Raw genomic sequence first — 16,650 nt, forward strand, 5'->3', positions numbered from 1 at the left:
ATTATTACATAATATTAATAAATTTATATATATATTATATAAATATAATTATATTTAACTGAATAATTATAATATATATTTATATAATGTACTAATATTATAATTATAATATATTATATATATGTACATAATTATAATTATATAATATATAAATATTAATTGTACTCATATTTTATATAAGTATAATGCATATTAATATTAGATATAGTAATTATTATATATTATTGTATTTAAAATAATAAATATAATTATATAATTTATTAATATTATATACATGTGTATATTATAATCATATGCACATATAATATGCATTTATTAAATATACATATATATATTATAAATATATTATTACATAATATTAATATATTTATATATATATTATATAAATATAATATATATTTATATAATGTACTAATATTATAATTATAATATATTATATATATGTATATATTATAATATATAATATATATAAATATTAATTATATCATTGTATAATTATAATATGTAATTGGATTTGTTTCTTGGAATCAAACTTGGGAATCGGACAAAACCCACCAAAATACTAGGGAATGGAGAAACACCAAATTTTTAGAAATCATTCCAAGATTTCAATTCCCATTCCAGTGAACCAAACACCATTTATGGGGTTCATTCCATTCCCCGAATCCGATACCCTCTTACCAAACGCCCCCTTAGTTTCTTGAGTAAGTTGGGAACGAGGTCCACGAATGTGTGCATTGGTTATTTCTAGGTCTCTTTTTTCTTTTTTTTGCTTTACACGCCAAAGTTTAGTTAGGTCGCTTGATATCCTAAGATGTTACGATTAAATTCCGGCAAAGGCCACTCATTGGGCGTGTAGTCTATCAACTATTTATCGAAATTCAAACGCGAAAATTTCAGTTCATTCACATAGATTTTTTAAATAAATATATGTATATATTTTTCTTATTTTTTTAATTTCATATACATCACTTTACAGGAAGCACTGTAACAAAAAATTTACTTGAAAACTGCAATCCAAGCAAAGCCGATTGGAAAAGAGTTGAACCCTGGCACTAACTAAATCATGAGAAAAATGGTAAGTTTGTTTATGGTAATTCTTGAACACAGGCCGCCCGCAGCCATTAATAATACTACGTACCGCCTTCTGCACAAAAACAAATAAGCAACACGTGTGATAATGACACGTCGGTCAGAAGAATTCCTTCGCGACCTAATTTGACGTTGACGAAACATTACGACATCGTCTACTCATACTCAATGCGACGGCCATATTTTAATAGTATTAATGATTCTCTCGGTCCAATTTCTGACCAGTCCCAACTGTTCCAAAACTCAAAATTAAAAATTTTCTTCTACCGATTTTAAGAAAAGTTGCTGACGTGCAAAAATAAGGTCATGGCCTACACCATGGTCGGGTTATCCGCTTGAAAATTATCCGAATAACTGAGATGAAAAATATTTAACAAGCATCAACTGTATGATTTTTTGTAATATACCCCAAGAGAGAATAATAGGTCACCACCACATTTTACCGCACTGTTCTATCTTTCATTCTCAAGACTCGACTTAACTAGTAAAGACGTTAACCAAATACAAGGGAATTTTTTGGACTGAGAAAAAAAAAAGTTGAATCTCTTCTTCAACTTGCGTGTGTCAATGGAAAAAGAGAGAGAGAGAGAGAGAACAAAGATGATTAGTTTCCTAACTTTCATTTCAAACAGTTTAAGTTTAAAATTCAAATTTTGCTCATATGTCATTCATCTAACATCATTATAGTGTCATGCGTATCAATCATCTTAATGAAAAATTGCAATAATCTTTTTAGAGTTAATCTTATATACATTTACAGTGTATATATTGTTATCATTAGATGCATGGCAACTCATCTGAATTTAAAATTCAAATTTTGCCTATGTGTCATGCATATAACCACGACAGTGTATACATTATCTATCATGATTAGATGCATTATAGTATATGAGTAAAATTTGAATTTTAAATTTATATTTAGACAATTTGTCGTGCATCTAATTAATTTATCTTCCCAAGACAAAATTAATTTATCTTCTTAAGAACTATTATGCTCCATGAGAGAGGGGGGCAATGCAATGTAAGATTACCCCGTGCGTTAAGTCACAAACAGTTTGGTTTTTGGTTGTGCATGCGTCAGTCACAGCTTGGAGTTTCACGGGGAGCGTTATTACGTAGAGGTAAAGTTATGAGCCTATTATTAATAATAAGGACAGATTCGCAGCAAGTTGCAGAATTTTGTTGACTCGATAAAAGACTGGCTCGTGGAGCCAATTAAGAATTAATGCAGGTGAAGAAAATATACTTGTAATGCAGGAAGGCATATCCCTAAGTAACTCCAAGGCCTGAATAGAAGAATCATATGGTTTTTTTTTTTTTTTGGGTATCAAGAAGTTGTACGTACCGACATATAATTGTGCAGACTAATTATTATTGATTAGTATGTCATTGTCAATAGCAGCTATCCACCTAATTGATTTTTTAGGATGCATCCATCCTTCCTTCCATCCATTCCACATAAAATGTATGCATCCATTATCCAACTAAAGTATGCAGTTTAATCGGCGACACGAGTAATTTCGTGAGTACTATGTTAATGCAGGGAGCAGTCAAAGTAAAAGTCTCTCTCACTATGTACAACGAAATGTACCCGACCGCTTTTCCATAATTAATCGAATTGAAAACGTTAATCATGACAATTAACATTATATGGTGCGCCGGTAATAGAATTTGTCATCTCCGACTTTTTCAAATAGTCTTGTATTCAAATGGTTTTTCCGGTTAATGTTTATTGAAGGGAAGAGTAGGAGCGTAGTGGTTAAGTCATAAAACCGTATGTACCAAGCAAATAAGAAGCGCTTGTGATTCTAGTTTCTGGCGGCAGTAATTTTCGGCCCATTGACCATAAAATCATACATCAACAACAACTTCCAGTTCCAAGCAAGTAACGGGCAATTCCGTGCAAGTAGACGAACGAAACCAACACCTCCAATCCAAAGCTCCAGCTGCCTCAAGCAAGTAACTCCATGCGTGCTGTGGGTTGCGATCGGTGATGCTGATATAGTAGTATATGGTCCGGAGTTAGCTTTGGATTGGTCAAAAATTTGAGGCGGCTGGAGCTTTGGATTGGAGGTGTTGGTTTCGTTCGTCAGCTTGCACGGAATTGCCAATGCCTGGCGAGATGACAACTGCGCAGCATTCAAAACATTTGTGCTTTCTTAATCTTAATAATGCCTGGCATACTCATTTATTTGAAGATCCATATACACTACTGTATTTTGGTGAAGAAGACTACTACTATAAGTCTATAACCAAGCTCCTCTTTGTTCAACACTTTGACAGACATGAACGAAAGTGACTGACGACTTATTAGTCTTACTTCTCTTTTTATTCATATTTATAGTTTGTGTGTGTCTGTCTATATATATATATTGGGCTTTAATTAATGGTTATCTGCAACAATCTGTTAAAAAAATACGGCTCAATCGGAACAAAATTCAGAGAAAAATCATCCTTACTGTAATATCAAAGGCACTGTAACAGCCCTGTAAGTTACTGTGCAAATACTGCAAGACTAACGATGGAGCAATTCTTTTCTACCTCAACATCCAAACAAGGATATATATATATATATATATATATATATATATATATATATATATATATTCTTCAACTCTGTGACAAATATAAAAGTTGCACAAAGACTTTAGTGAGTGATGTAAAATTAACCTACATCTCAATTATTGGAAGTCTTCTTGACAATTTATGCAAGTTTTTGGCGGTAGGGAGGCCGGATGGATCAGATTCCACGGGCCGTACAATCACGTAGACCTGACCTGATTTATCATTTTTGTCCCTTTTCTCGGTCTTTCTTTTTTTCACAAATGGAAGTAGTAGTACTAGTACCAGTTAGTGCAAATTTCAAACTCGTGTGATGTAGATTTGTCCAGCTTTCTTTTTTATTTTTTTCCTGTGTTGGTCTTCGGTTGTTGTAATATCACTGTCCACTATTTAATCTCATGAATTGTAGTAGTACTTCTTTTCATTATACAATCCCTTGTCTTTGTCGGGCCGCATTTTTAGAATTAACCGGTCGACAAGACGTGAATGTTTTGCAACTGCATTATTATGCCAAAAACTCTTTCAACTCCTCCTTTCCCTTCCCCCTCCTCCCCTCTCCCCATGCCACCCCCAATTTTCATTTTAGAGTACTGATATTTTTCATTTTTTCTATTCGACTATTTCTTTAATTATTCACTCATTTTTCAATTACTTTTTGAACTTCTTGTTTTGGGTCAAAGATTTTGATAATACTACGTGATGCATTTATGAATGCAAAAAGTTCAAGACAATTGTCTCAAAGCAGAGTTGTTTAGGGAGTCTGACGAAGAAGCATCGCTTTGTTCGGATAGAACATTATTTTAAATAATAATATAATATTTTTTGTGACATGATGCATGTGAAATAAAAAGGTGATGAAGAAAATTTTTTTAAAAAAAAAGGTTACAAAATGTATTTATAATAGAAGCGAAATAATATTTGTAAATAACGACTATTTTAATGATACGAGATTCCTGGGCTGAAATGATTATAATCGTGTGGGCTTTTTATAAGCCCCGTTCCTATTAAGAAATTTGAGTCACGGTTCTGGCTCTAGATGAAGCTGCTGGGCTTTGCCTAAAGTGTTGAGGTAAGAAACGATACACAGCCCGATACGTCTTGAGACCACTTAGGAATCCCTTTATATAATCGTGTAATCGATAAACCAAGGTACAGAGCTCTAAAAATGTATCGAGTCTAATGGTGGACGAGATTAAAACAAAAAATAATCAAATAAATGAAGTGATTAATGGTGGGCTTTTTTATGTCAAACAACTAATGGCGGACTGAATGAAGGTTATAATTCTGATATCTGATCAGTGCTACAGTTTATTTCACTGGATGTATTAGTGAGGAAGCCTTGCTCTTTTAGGGCCCAACTATATCAATCAGCCCAATTTAGTTGGGTCAGCACTCAGCAGTTTGGGTGAATTGAGTTGAGTCGAGATGCGCCGTTCTAGTTCAACTTCAATTAATAAATTTACACTCGAGTTTAAATTTGAATTCAATTTTGTTTTGCAATACTCGAGTTCAATCTCGTGCTCATCGAGTCTAATCGAATTTAATTTGAGCTTAATTAGTCTAATCAAGTTTAACAGATATAAATTTAAATTTAAATAAGCATACAATAGATATTTTATATAAATCAATAAAAAAAATTTAAAAAGTGTGTGCGCGAAATTCTATTGGACTTGATGAGTTCGTGAACTCTTCACATATTAAATTCGAGCTCGCTTTAGCAAGCAGCTCAAGCTATTCAAATTGATCAACGTGGGGTCGAGTTTCAACTTTGATTGAGCAACCTCAATTAAGTTAGCGTAACAATTTGTTCCTTCTATTTTTTCCCCTTTGTGAGTGGCAATTGTTAAATAACGGTAGCCTAATTTTTTTTTTTTTTTTTTTTGCCCTTTTTCGAGGGAACGGTAGCCTAGTTCAAGTGGCAAATATCAAATTGATGTTTTCTTCCATGCTTTAAAGTTCAATCCTTTCTTGTTGAGTTTCCTCAATGGGTTTTTCCTGTTGTTCCACGATTTATCGGGAAAATTCAATCCAAATCCACAAGGCCAAGGCCGAATTTTGTACGACAGAGGAGCTGGGAACTAGGAACGCTAACCCAATCCTCAATTAAGCTGAAATACGCAGGGGCTTACGTTTTATTTGCTGTTTTGTTGTGTCCGATGCCAACTCAGATGGTGAAATAGCCATTTTAGACTGACTTTTTTCAGAGAGAGAGAATTTTCTACCAGGAGATGATGGCCTTTCGTTGGCACCTTCGGAAACACTCCCCTTTTAATTTTTTTTTTTATTCCCGCCCCGGTTTCTTCCCCCTCCCGACTAAACTAAACTAACTGAAGCAGCATACTATAAATTCAATGGACGAATGTTTTTCTGCTTAGAGTTAACAATAAGAAAAGTTGCAATTTTTCTTGACTTGAGCATCAAAAGAAAAGAAAAGGAAGACAAATAAATGGGTTGGAGAGGGATTCTGGGATTTGAGTATGGAATAGTGCAGGCACCATTGGGACCAGATATTTCAGGTCCAGAGCTTGTAGCTGCTGTTGCTAACGCTGGTGGACTTGGTCTCCTTAGAGCCCCTGATTGGGTAAACCCTTTTTCTTCTTCCTTTTTTTTTTTTTTTTTTTTGAATGATCAGTTTCTTGGTTCAGTTTTTTATGTCTTTAAATTTTATGTTGACATTTCTGCAGTGTACCGTTGAGCATTTGGTACCCGGTAGCTTTAGCAATTGCACGTTACTATTTCAAACTCTGGAAAGGACTACTTTCGTTTACTTTTTCTTTTATTTGCTTTTGATTTTCCTGTGATTTGCATTGCTTTCCTTACCTCCAAAAAGTTGCATTAGTGACTAGTTTTGTATTAGTCTATGGTTTTGAGCTTTAAAGTGTCTCCTAGAGTCAAATTTGATGCTAGTCTTCTCCCCCTTGAGCTCACAACTAATATGCCAGTAATTGCAATTTTGTTCCTTTTTCCAAAAATAAACTTGCATTGGCTTCAGGTTATGGCTTTCTCATCCTGATAGGATAATAAGGGTTACTGGTGCTACATTGAATGTTAGCACAAAATAAAAACTGGTAATTGTACTAATCATTGAGGCTTATGTTCATGATCCACGTTTACCCTTGTCGAATTAGTTACTACTAAGTTGTTGAAATGCCATGATGTGATTTCGTAGTCTTAATTCAACTCATTGAATAATATGGTGATTGTGAGAGGGTCTCAAGGAGTCAGATAAGAGAATGCTCCAACTTATCACTAACTGTAAGGAAGACGTGCATGCAGACTCCCGTTAAATGTTCTTTTTTCTTTTTATTTTTCGTAGGGTAATATGTAATATTTCTAAACGCGCTTGCATAACAGGAGGCACCGGATTACCTAAAAGAGCTAATAAGGAAGACCAGAACCCTGACTGACAAACCTTTTGGGGTTGGTGTTGTTCTGGCTTTTCCGCACAAGGAAAACATAAGGGCTATACTGGATGAAAAGGTAGCGGTCTTGCAGCTTTCCTGGGGTGAGTGCACAAGTGATATAGTGCTTGAGGCTCACAAAGTCGGGGTCAAGGTTGTACCACAGGTTAGTCTTGTGAGCTGATTTTGCTGTTTGAGATAAATGTCCTTTTTTGTGCTTGCAATTCCTTAATAACAGTTGAGATTGCACTAATATCATAAAGGTGGGGAGCTTTGAAGAAGCAAAGAAAGCTGCTGATGTGGGTGTGGATGCAATAATTGTCCAAGGACGGGAAGCTGGTGGACATGTTATTGGACAGGTATAGTTGTTAGTGTACTCATCAGATATATATTACTTCAGTTCAATGTAAAAATGGAGTGGTATCTTATTGAATTTGCTTCATTTTCACAAAACATTGCTTTGCTATTGCATACAAGTGCCCATAAATTTTTACATATTGTTATACTATACACCGTTGTTATGTTAAGATTGTGTTATGAATGGTTTTGTAAGTTGTTTTATGTTTCATATTGTGTTTGTATTATAACAGTATGCTTCCCTTGAAATGAAATTAACTTGACTAGAATGATATAACTTAATTTGTTCCTTCTCTGAATCTGCATTTGGGTATAAGTAATGGGTGTACCTAGATATAGGAAAAGGTTATACTCTTGTACAGGGTACTACAATTGTAGACCAACATTTAAAATTCGATAGGGAATCTGTAAACTATGTGTTCTGCAGTTTGCTAGTTGCCTAAACATTTCAGGCTTCCAAAACCTTCCATTTTTTAAGAGCATCTTTACATTGCAAGTGACTGACTTGTATAACTTGTAATTTAATTTTTGAGGGCATTTCTTGAGACACTTCATTTATACTTTGAAATTGAAGTTCCAAGGTATAGTTGAATCCTAGCTCCACATCTGTGAAATATTTATGCCATGGTTTTTAAGGCATCTGTTAGTTAAACATCCTCTGACCATGAGCAGTTTCTCTCTCCGTATTCTCTCAGAGTTCTGAAATTGACCCGCATTGGAAAATTTGCAGGGTGCCTTAATTTCTTTGTTGCCAAGGGTAGTTGAGCTTGTTCAGGGTCGTGATATACCAGTTATTGCTGCCGGTGGAATAGTGGATGAACGTGGTTATGTAGCTTCCCTGGCCCTTGGAGCTAGGGGGATTGCAATGGGCACTAGGTATGTGACTTCTTTGGTTGTTAGTTTTCTTTATACCCGCTTTTATTTGATGAAAGCACAGTATCTGGTTAATCTTCGGACGGAGTAACAGGGATTCAGTCTGCTTTTATAAAAGTTTCCACTGTATAATCTCTGTTCTTGGTGCAATCGCTAGAAACCATTGCATTCTGCAATGAACATTCTAATCATTGGCAAAGTTCTTACCATTCAATGCTTATCCACTTTTTCTGAACAACTTTTGGATTTTGTGTCCTACAAACTCTCGATTAGCTTGATATTCTCTGGTTAGAGGTTTTGGAATCAAAAAAACGAGAAGTAAACTGTACTGTTATATATACATTTTATGTTATCAAACTAAAATGTCTGTTGTGGAATTGGAGCTATTTGGTCAATTATTTTGTACCATGATTGTACCTGGATTTAGTGGCATCTAACATCAATATGTTTCACAAGTGGGTACCAACCAAATGCTACACAAGTAAAGATATGAGCCAGAGTATATGTCAGCCAGCTAGAAATATATGGTTCAAACATATTTATGCCTAAGTAATTCACCAATATGTGTCCAATTTCTTTGATATTTGATAAGATTGGTCTTGCATTGCCATTTTCCTAATTCCATTAGACCATCTTTGATAGTGCATCATAACGATGCTTGGTGTACTGAACGGTGGCTAACTCATTTTTCCTAGATTTCTTGCTACGGATGAAAGCTATGCTCACCCAGCATATAAGCAGAAGTTGATCAAATTTGATGAAACAGAGTACACAGATATATTTGGCCGTGCAAGGTGGCCTGGAGCGCCTCAACGTGTTCTGAGGACTCCATTCTTAGTGGAATGGAGAACTCTTCCCAGTGATGAGAATGAGACTAATCAACCTACCATTGGTCATTCCACCATACATGGAATGGTAAATACTTTTCACTACTTGCCTTTCTTAATCATTTGGATGTTCCTCCTTGAAGTTTTCCTCTAATGTGTTGTAACTGTGATTGAAATTAGGAGATAATCTTGCTGAGGAGCTCATTTATTCAGTCACAGATGCAGTCATATAACTAACGAATTATCTTATTTGTATCAATAACTCTTCTTTTTTTTTTTTTTTCTGTGAACAGTTAATTGAGTGATGTAGGTTTGTCTTATCAGACAACCAAATGATGCTGACTATGCACGTGTATTATTGCTTCATTAGGTAGAGTGCTTGAGGTTGTGGTTGGGCTAAATTAAATTTGCCTGACACAGTTAAATTTGTGGTTGTGCAGGAAAAAGAGATTCGTCGATTCGCTGGCACAGTTCCAAACCTGACAACAAGTGGTGATGTTGAAAGCATGGCCATGTATGCGGGTGAGGGAATTGGCCTAATTAAAGATATCTTACCAGCTGGGGAAGTCATTAGGAGGATTGTTGAAGGGGCTAAGCATCTGATCAATCAACAATTTGCCTGTGACATGCAGGCTTAGGCATCAGTTGAATCGATACAACTAGTTAATGGTTGTAGTAGTATACAAGATTGCAAGTTTTATGCCGGAGAAATAAATCACTGTGAGAAGGAAAGAGAAATTATGTGTGTTTAACCAGTCAAGTTACTATGTGCTGTATTGTAGGAAAGAACAAAATATTGTATCATCTTCTTTAGTAGGCAAGAAATAATTTTATCTTGTGTTTACCTCCTTCTTGGTAAGCATGTGCTTCAGGGTTTACGATTTCAGATGTGCAACGCAGTTGATCTCAGTACAAGCCCATCCTGGTCGAGTAAGCACTCTACAACTTAATAATATTTGTTCCAATGCTCATTCTACAAGAGTATATGGTAGAAATGTGGTGGTAGCAGCATGACAGTCAATTGATAAAATAAGATTCAATCAAATTTTGAAGGAGAACATTTGCCAATCTCGTGTACGTCGGTCTTTCCTGTCAACCTTGTGCTGTGATGGAAGCTATTCCGTCAGTAGCTAGTAAGGGGATTTAATAATGTGGTTAACGTCGCCATGTTTCTTTTTAACATCATCGTCACCATTGTCATCAATTTTAGCCAGTACTTACCAAATTGAATGAGTCGATCTCGAACTGTTTCTGAAACGTGAACTACTAATCGTGCAAGTTTAAGTTAACTCGATAAATGTTCGAGTATAGTTTGATTATCAGGCGCTCGAGCTCCTCGACTCGGCTCGATTAACAGCACTACTCCTAGCAGGGAAATATCCCATTGACGCGTCAATTCAGTCGCTATAACTAATTTATGGCCTTCAGTCAAGTGTTACTGTCATGCAACTTGTTGACCACGCTGAACGGTACCCTAAATCCCAGCCAACTCCTCCCACTGGACACACTGCAATTTCTTATTGCATTACAATATTGACCAAAAAAGGCGTCTAAAAGAAATGGAGGTTGGATATATATGCCTTACCAATTCAAAGTTCAAGCTTCTTCTAACCCGGTACAGAAATGAATGAAATGCAATAAACAAGACAGATTTGCCAGGGAATGACTGCGAAAATAGTAAGTTCCAACACTTGCTACAAATTTCTGAATTGAGACTCGCACGCCAGGAAAGAAAGTGCAAAACTCCCAATGTCACCAGTAAGTCTCCACCAAGAGAAAAGCTGGCCAGATGAAGCATCGATTAGCACCTGTCCAGCCACGGAAATCAACGCTGCATGGAAACCGAAAGGAGAATTGCTGAGCCGGTGTTGTTGCATTGCAGGCGGCACATGTTCCAGTTCGACCTCCACGTCAAACCAGATGGCGAAAACTCTGTCATGTTCCAGTTGGACGTCCATCATTTTAAACGTGGAAAGATGATTAATTTAAGAACGGAGACCAACTGAACACTAAATTGCAAGTGGCCCCTAAAAAGGGCTGGCAAGTAAAAGGGGTAATTTCAGAAACATCCCCCGAGATTTTTAACAATTTCACCGAACTCCCTCTCCCTTAAAAATTAAACAATTACATATACCTCCCTTGGGATTTAAAAAGACAATTTAACTCTTAAATATTTTAACGAAATTCTCTTATTTGGTATACATATATTTACAATGAGTTTCCAAATTATTTGTTAATTCTTTTTCCTTCTTATTTCTTTTTGTTAATTTTTCGTCAATGAAACTGTAGAACTGCCACTATTGTCTCTAGTTTCTATTGTAACTAAATGTCGAATTAGTACTTTTTTTTACGAGTTAATTTTATATGTAATTCAATATTTTTGTTTATCTTGTTTTCTATTTTTTTTTCTTTTTAATTAACAAAAAGTGAAAAAGAAATGGGCCAAAATCAGTATTAAATTATGATAATTCCATTACTTGAAAATTTAATAAACTCTAAATGAATTTTTCAACATATTTTTTCTAGCTAATAAATCTAAATCTATAATAAAATACCATGAAAAAGTTTCCAATCTAAGCTAGTGCAATCTTTTTTTTTTGGCTTAATGATTAATTATGAATTGATCCAAGGTGTAAATAATTGTATAATAATCTTTTGTTAAAGTATTCATAGTTGTATGAAGAAATAATTGCATTTGAAGTATTGTGTACCATAGTAGTCTTTAAAAAGTTATGTATACAAAAATAGTGTGATGCAATCATATCAGCTAAATACTACAATTCATACAATAGATGAAATGTATTCTCTGGAATGGTAATTAAATTTATGATGTGTGTGATTATATTGACATCGGTATTCATTTTGAGTAGAAATAAAAGGAAAGGTAGCATAGTGCATTCGTGCGTTAGTGATATATTACTATGTAACAAAATTAATAAGTTAACCAATACAAAAAGTGAATTAATAAATGTACACGCCAATTACTATGTACGATAGTGCAAGTGTATTGAAAAAGGATAAATAAAATTAGAAGGCAAGGATAAAAAGAATAACTCAAATGCATTAGGTGTGAGAGAGGTTATTAGAAGAGACAAATTATAAATGAAATTAGTTGGAAGAGAGTTAGATGAAACAATAAGTAAAACTCAAGTAGAACAAATTAGTTGTTATACAATCAAAATAGATAATTATCGAAATTGGCAGAGTATAAATGATTAACTCAAGTGGGATTTATGTCCCGTAAGAAGGATGTGATTAAAAGTTACAGGATGGAAGCAAAGAAGAGTTAAGTATTGTCAAATTTTTTAGTGTAAGTGGCAGGTTTCGAAGTTGGAACCTTTTACTTACACTCCATCTCGCGTACCATCCAAATCATCCATTCATCTGTAAGTTTCGTCCATGGTACAAGTTAAGGTGTCACGAACATGTTCGAGTTCGGTTCATTTGAGTGAAAAAAAAGATTGATTGTATAATAAATAAATCAAACTTGAACACGATGTTAGGTTCATTTAATAGTCGAGACGAGCACGATCCTATTCACAAACTATTCGAATAGTTCGTGAGCACATATATAATGACAAAGAATAAATGAATAGCAATATGAGTATATTTTTAAATATAGGATATATATGCCTTGTTTTGTAAAAAAAAGTAATTATACATGAAATGATTATTAATTAATTTGTTAAAAAAAGAAGCATAATTAAATTTATTCTAAATCATGAATGATTTTTAAAATGCATAATTAAATAGTTTTCAAATTGAAATTGGAGTTAGAGCTGAAACTTGAATTCGATTCATTTAATTTAACAAATTGACATCAAATTTGAAGTCAAACATATATACAAATTATTGAAGCGAATTCAAGCAACATTTTTAGGTCATTTAATATTCAATCAAGGTCGAATAATGTTCATATAATATGTGAACAGATCTTGAACGTCATGTAATTAAATGGATTTGGCTCATGGAAAACATATTATACAAGTATAATAAAAGTAAGAAAATCTGTGAATCTAGTAAAATTAAATGGTAAAGAAACTGAATGGAAAGTAGATGAATGATCGCTTGCTAAGTAGAAAAAAGGCAAAAAATTTTTTTTGGGTAATTTGGCACAGAGCAAAATGCACAAGATATTAGTAATGCTTTAAAACATTGTTAAGACTATCTGCTCGATGCAGTTACACCACTGCATAAAAATGATCTTATTGATTAAAAAAATGGGAAAATTGCCAAGTTGTACCGTTAACCTCATAAATGGGAACCATTTTTGAGGAACTTAGTGATGCAATATGTTGCTTTAATCAAGTCCCAAAAAGTTTAAAATCGGTCAACGAATGTAACATTAATAACATATATCATAGGTGTCAATGCATATCATTTGTATGTACAATTTTTGAATGCCTATCGTACAAAATAGTATTCACATAATTATGGATGACATAAAACGTGAATCTTAAAAATGAAATAACTAATTATATGGAAGTGTGTTGTAGTTTGTACTTATATAATTTACCTTAGTCTAAAATAGCCAATACTGAGGACATTTAAAAGAGAATTCTTCCCAAAGCAATCTAAAAATTTCTTGGAAATCTTACAAGATTGGTTCAGTGTTATGTCTCTAATAGATGGTTATAATTTGATCTGGGTTTGAATCCTACTGAGAGGTACAGTAAAAGTTAAAAAAAATTTATTGAAAAAACAACAAGATGTTTCTTTTGTCCCTTCCAGGCAATCGAAAAAATATATTCAAGATACTCATGTCTTTACAAAATACCATTTCAATTCATCTTATTTTATTCAAGATATTTGTACTCTAAGTTTGCAAAACAGTCCCCGGTGCTATAGAATTATTTTCATTACCCGCTGCCGCCCCGACCGATCACTAAGTATTCACGGGTCCCATGGATAACACTTCACTCACTGTCAAACCGGTAGGAAACCGACACCGTTGGGCTGCAACCAAACAACACATGCTGGCCGTCCCCATTCGTGCTACTGCGGTGGCTCATTGCACACCATATCCATCCAAACCGTTGCTTTACTCTTCCTGGAGACATCCACACCGTCTCCACCATATAACCATCCGTACCGTTCTCTAGCCTAATCATTATTTTTTGAATCTGATATCTTTTTATTTTTGTCTGCAAAGTCACCATGTAAAAGTGGCTCTCTTTTTGGATATGAAAACGTAATACACCACGCACGGCCAAAAGAAAAGGTTTTTGGGCTTTTATCTGTTTGATTTCTCCGATTTGCACGTCCTATTATTCCACATAGCGTCAGTGTGTGGCAAGTCAAAAAGCGAGGGAATATTCTGAATCACATGCAATCTATATTGTACCTTACAATTGAGAGATTGATGATTGCAGAAACTCTAATCATATAGTATTTATATCTATTATATTAGCGTCTGTATCTACTGTGTTATTGTTTAGATTGCACTGTACAATTGAGATTTGATAGATTGTAGAAGCCCTTGATCCAATCCCACGAGACCATGAGCCTAATAAAGCAAGCTTTCTGAAATTTGTCCAACTTCTAGACGACAAGAAAAGATCGGGAGAACAGAAAGCCAGAAACAGCTAACAGGCTACACGTTCGCTCCCCCAATCTTGAATGAAAATCTGAAGGGAAATCAGAATAGCTCTGAATTAGTTAGTTGCTCTTTTGTCACCTCTTCAAAAAAAAAAAAAACAGTTCCACTTTGATTCCTGGAGGACAAAGCCGATAACAGGATGAAATGCTACATAAGCTGGAAAGACCTTCCACTGTTCAAGAAAGAAAGACAGAGAAGCTCTTCGTTAAAATGCATCTGTAGTGATATTCATACTTCTTCATTTCCAAATTCAGTTTTTTTTTTTTTTTTTTTTTTGGGCCAGGCGGGGATGGGGAAATTCTTCACTTCTGAATTCAAAATGGTACCTTAATCTTTTCCTGTATACATAATTGGTAGTTATTTCTTGATTATCAGGTGCCCCATAATTTATTTTTTCAAATCCAAAATCCAAAACAAACTTGACAGCTTCCTTCAACTTCTTCATTTTCATTGCTTGTTTGATTTGTTTAAAAAACTGTCTTTGTCGGCAAGACCAAAAGAGGAAAGAGATTAGCTGTCATTGAGCTTTCGTTTGGGTTTTGTTCGTTGTTTGTTGTTTGATAGCCCAAGTGGGAAGGTCGGCAGGAGGAGCAGGTAACTCAATAGCGTAAATGGGAAATGGAATTTCCTCAATAATGGGCATTGTACAGTACCCAGTGATGTGTCTTTGTATGACGTGAAGATTAGCTAGCAATGATAGCTGTGAGGCTTGACATAAATTAATGATCTAGTTATCGGCCTGAGATCAAGGAAAACAAGATGGGCTGGATTTGTGGTATTATTGACTCTGCGTCTAACACGTTCTAAATGTCAATGATATATAATAATAAAGCAGTGGCTGTATTGCTGTTTATTTCTGTAATCAGAATAGCCCATTTTTGATCCCTGAAAAGATGGACGGAGATGCCATACCCATATCCATATGGTGGTGTTCAGGTGCCGTAACACGGTTGCTCAGTCAAATGCAGGTGGCCTGGTTACTTGTGATGACAAAAAATGCATCGGCCATCCTTGACTAGCCAAGGCAAGACGACAACATTTCTAGCCTTCTTCAATTCTTCCCAATTCTATATTAGTACCATAAAATTTCACTTACCGGAATGGCTTTGCCTATGCCACGTCCGTGCAGCTCAATTAATTGTACTTCACCACGCAATGCATTTATATATATATAATAGTGAGAAGTCAAGACATATAAGTAAATTTGAGCTGCCTCTTGCTCCGGTATTTTTTTTTTTTTTTTTTTTATCAATTATCATCCTACTCCTACTCTAACTACAGGAAAACTTAACTGAACCTATAGAGGACTGATGGAGATAAAACCACTATCGAACCAGAATCATAAAAGTGACATGTGAGTGGGAGGCAAGGTTTGAACCCTTAAACCCTTGCCTCTCACCCCACCAAAGTCTTAAGGGCTTGGTAATGGCCATCAGAGCAGGAGCTGGTGGTTCTCCTCTTGCTCCGGTATTCGGTCCCAGTACTGATTAAATTCTAGTTTCTTGGATTCAACTCACGGCACCCGTGTTGACTTTTCAATGGCTTTTTTAAACCGACGTCTTTGGTTCCAAAATGTTTGGGAATACCAAAAATGTCTAATAAACTTTTGTCAACTCTTTTAACCCCTAACATTTAACCCCCGTCGATGATCGAACACAACCATTGGGCCTTTGGCTCAGTGGCCACCACCTACTTGGTGGGGTGGGAGGCAAGGTCCCACCAAAAATACCACATTTTCAGTGATTGGTTTCCAAAAAATTCAGACAGGTGCGTTGTGTACCCGTCTGGTCCGGTGATGGTTCAGTCTCCTCCGATTTATCCCTGGACCTCCTTAGGCCCGCCCCCTTCCCCTTAGTATAGGATAGATTAGGTTTATCGTCTCCGAAAAAAAAAAAAAGAAGATGATCGAACACCATTTTTGCCCCCTCTCCTTTTTCAG

The 16,650-nt window shown here is 35.1% G+C and overlaps 1 protein-coding gene across 2 annotated transcripts; it reads left to right on the forward strand.

The window, feature by feature from the left end:
• The first annotated feature begins 5,341 nt into the window (after positions 1 to 5,341).
• On the forward strand, positions 5,342 to 9,956 carry LOC113731622 (uncharacterized). Of its 2 annotated transcripts, none has more exons than XM_027256990.2 (6): positions 5,342 to 6,235; positions 7,009 to 7,221; positions 7,319 to 7,414; positions 8,143 to 8,288; positions 8,981 to 9,200; positions 9,406 to 9,483. In XM_027256990.2, the coding sequence occupies exons 1-6, from the start codon at positions 6,101 to 6,103 to the stop codon at positions 9,415 to 9,417; spliced, it is 822 nt and encodes a 273-aa protein (XP_027112791.1). In that variant the 5' UTR covers positions 5,342 to 6,100; the 3' UTR covers positions 9,418 to 9,483. The 2 variants fall into 2 exon arrangements, with proteins under 2 accessions (XP_027112791.1, XP_027112790.1); XM_027256989.2 differs by lacking the exon at positions 9,406 to 9,483 and adding an exon at positions 9,553 to 9,956 and having other exon boundaries at positions 5,343 to 6,235.
• The last annotated feature ends 6,694 nt before the right edge of the window (positions 9,957 to 16,650 follow it).

This window comes from Coffea arabica, chromosome 2c (assembly GCF_036785885.1).
Source record: "Coffea arabica cultivar ET-39 chromosome 2c, Coffea Arabica ET-39 HiFi, whole genome shotgun sequence".
Classification (NCBI taxonomy): domain Eukaryota; kingdom Viridiplantae; phylum Streptophyta; class Magnoliopsida; order Gentianales; family Rubiaceae; genus Coffea; species Coffea arabica.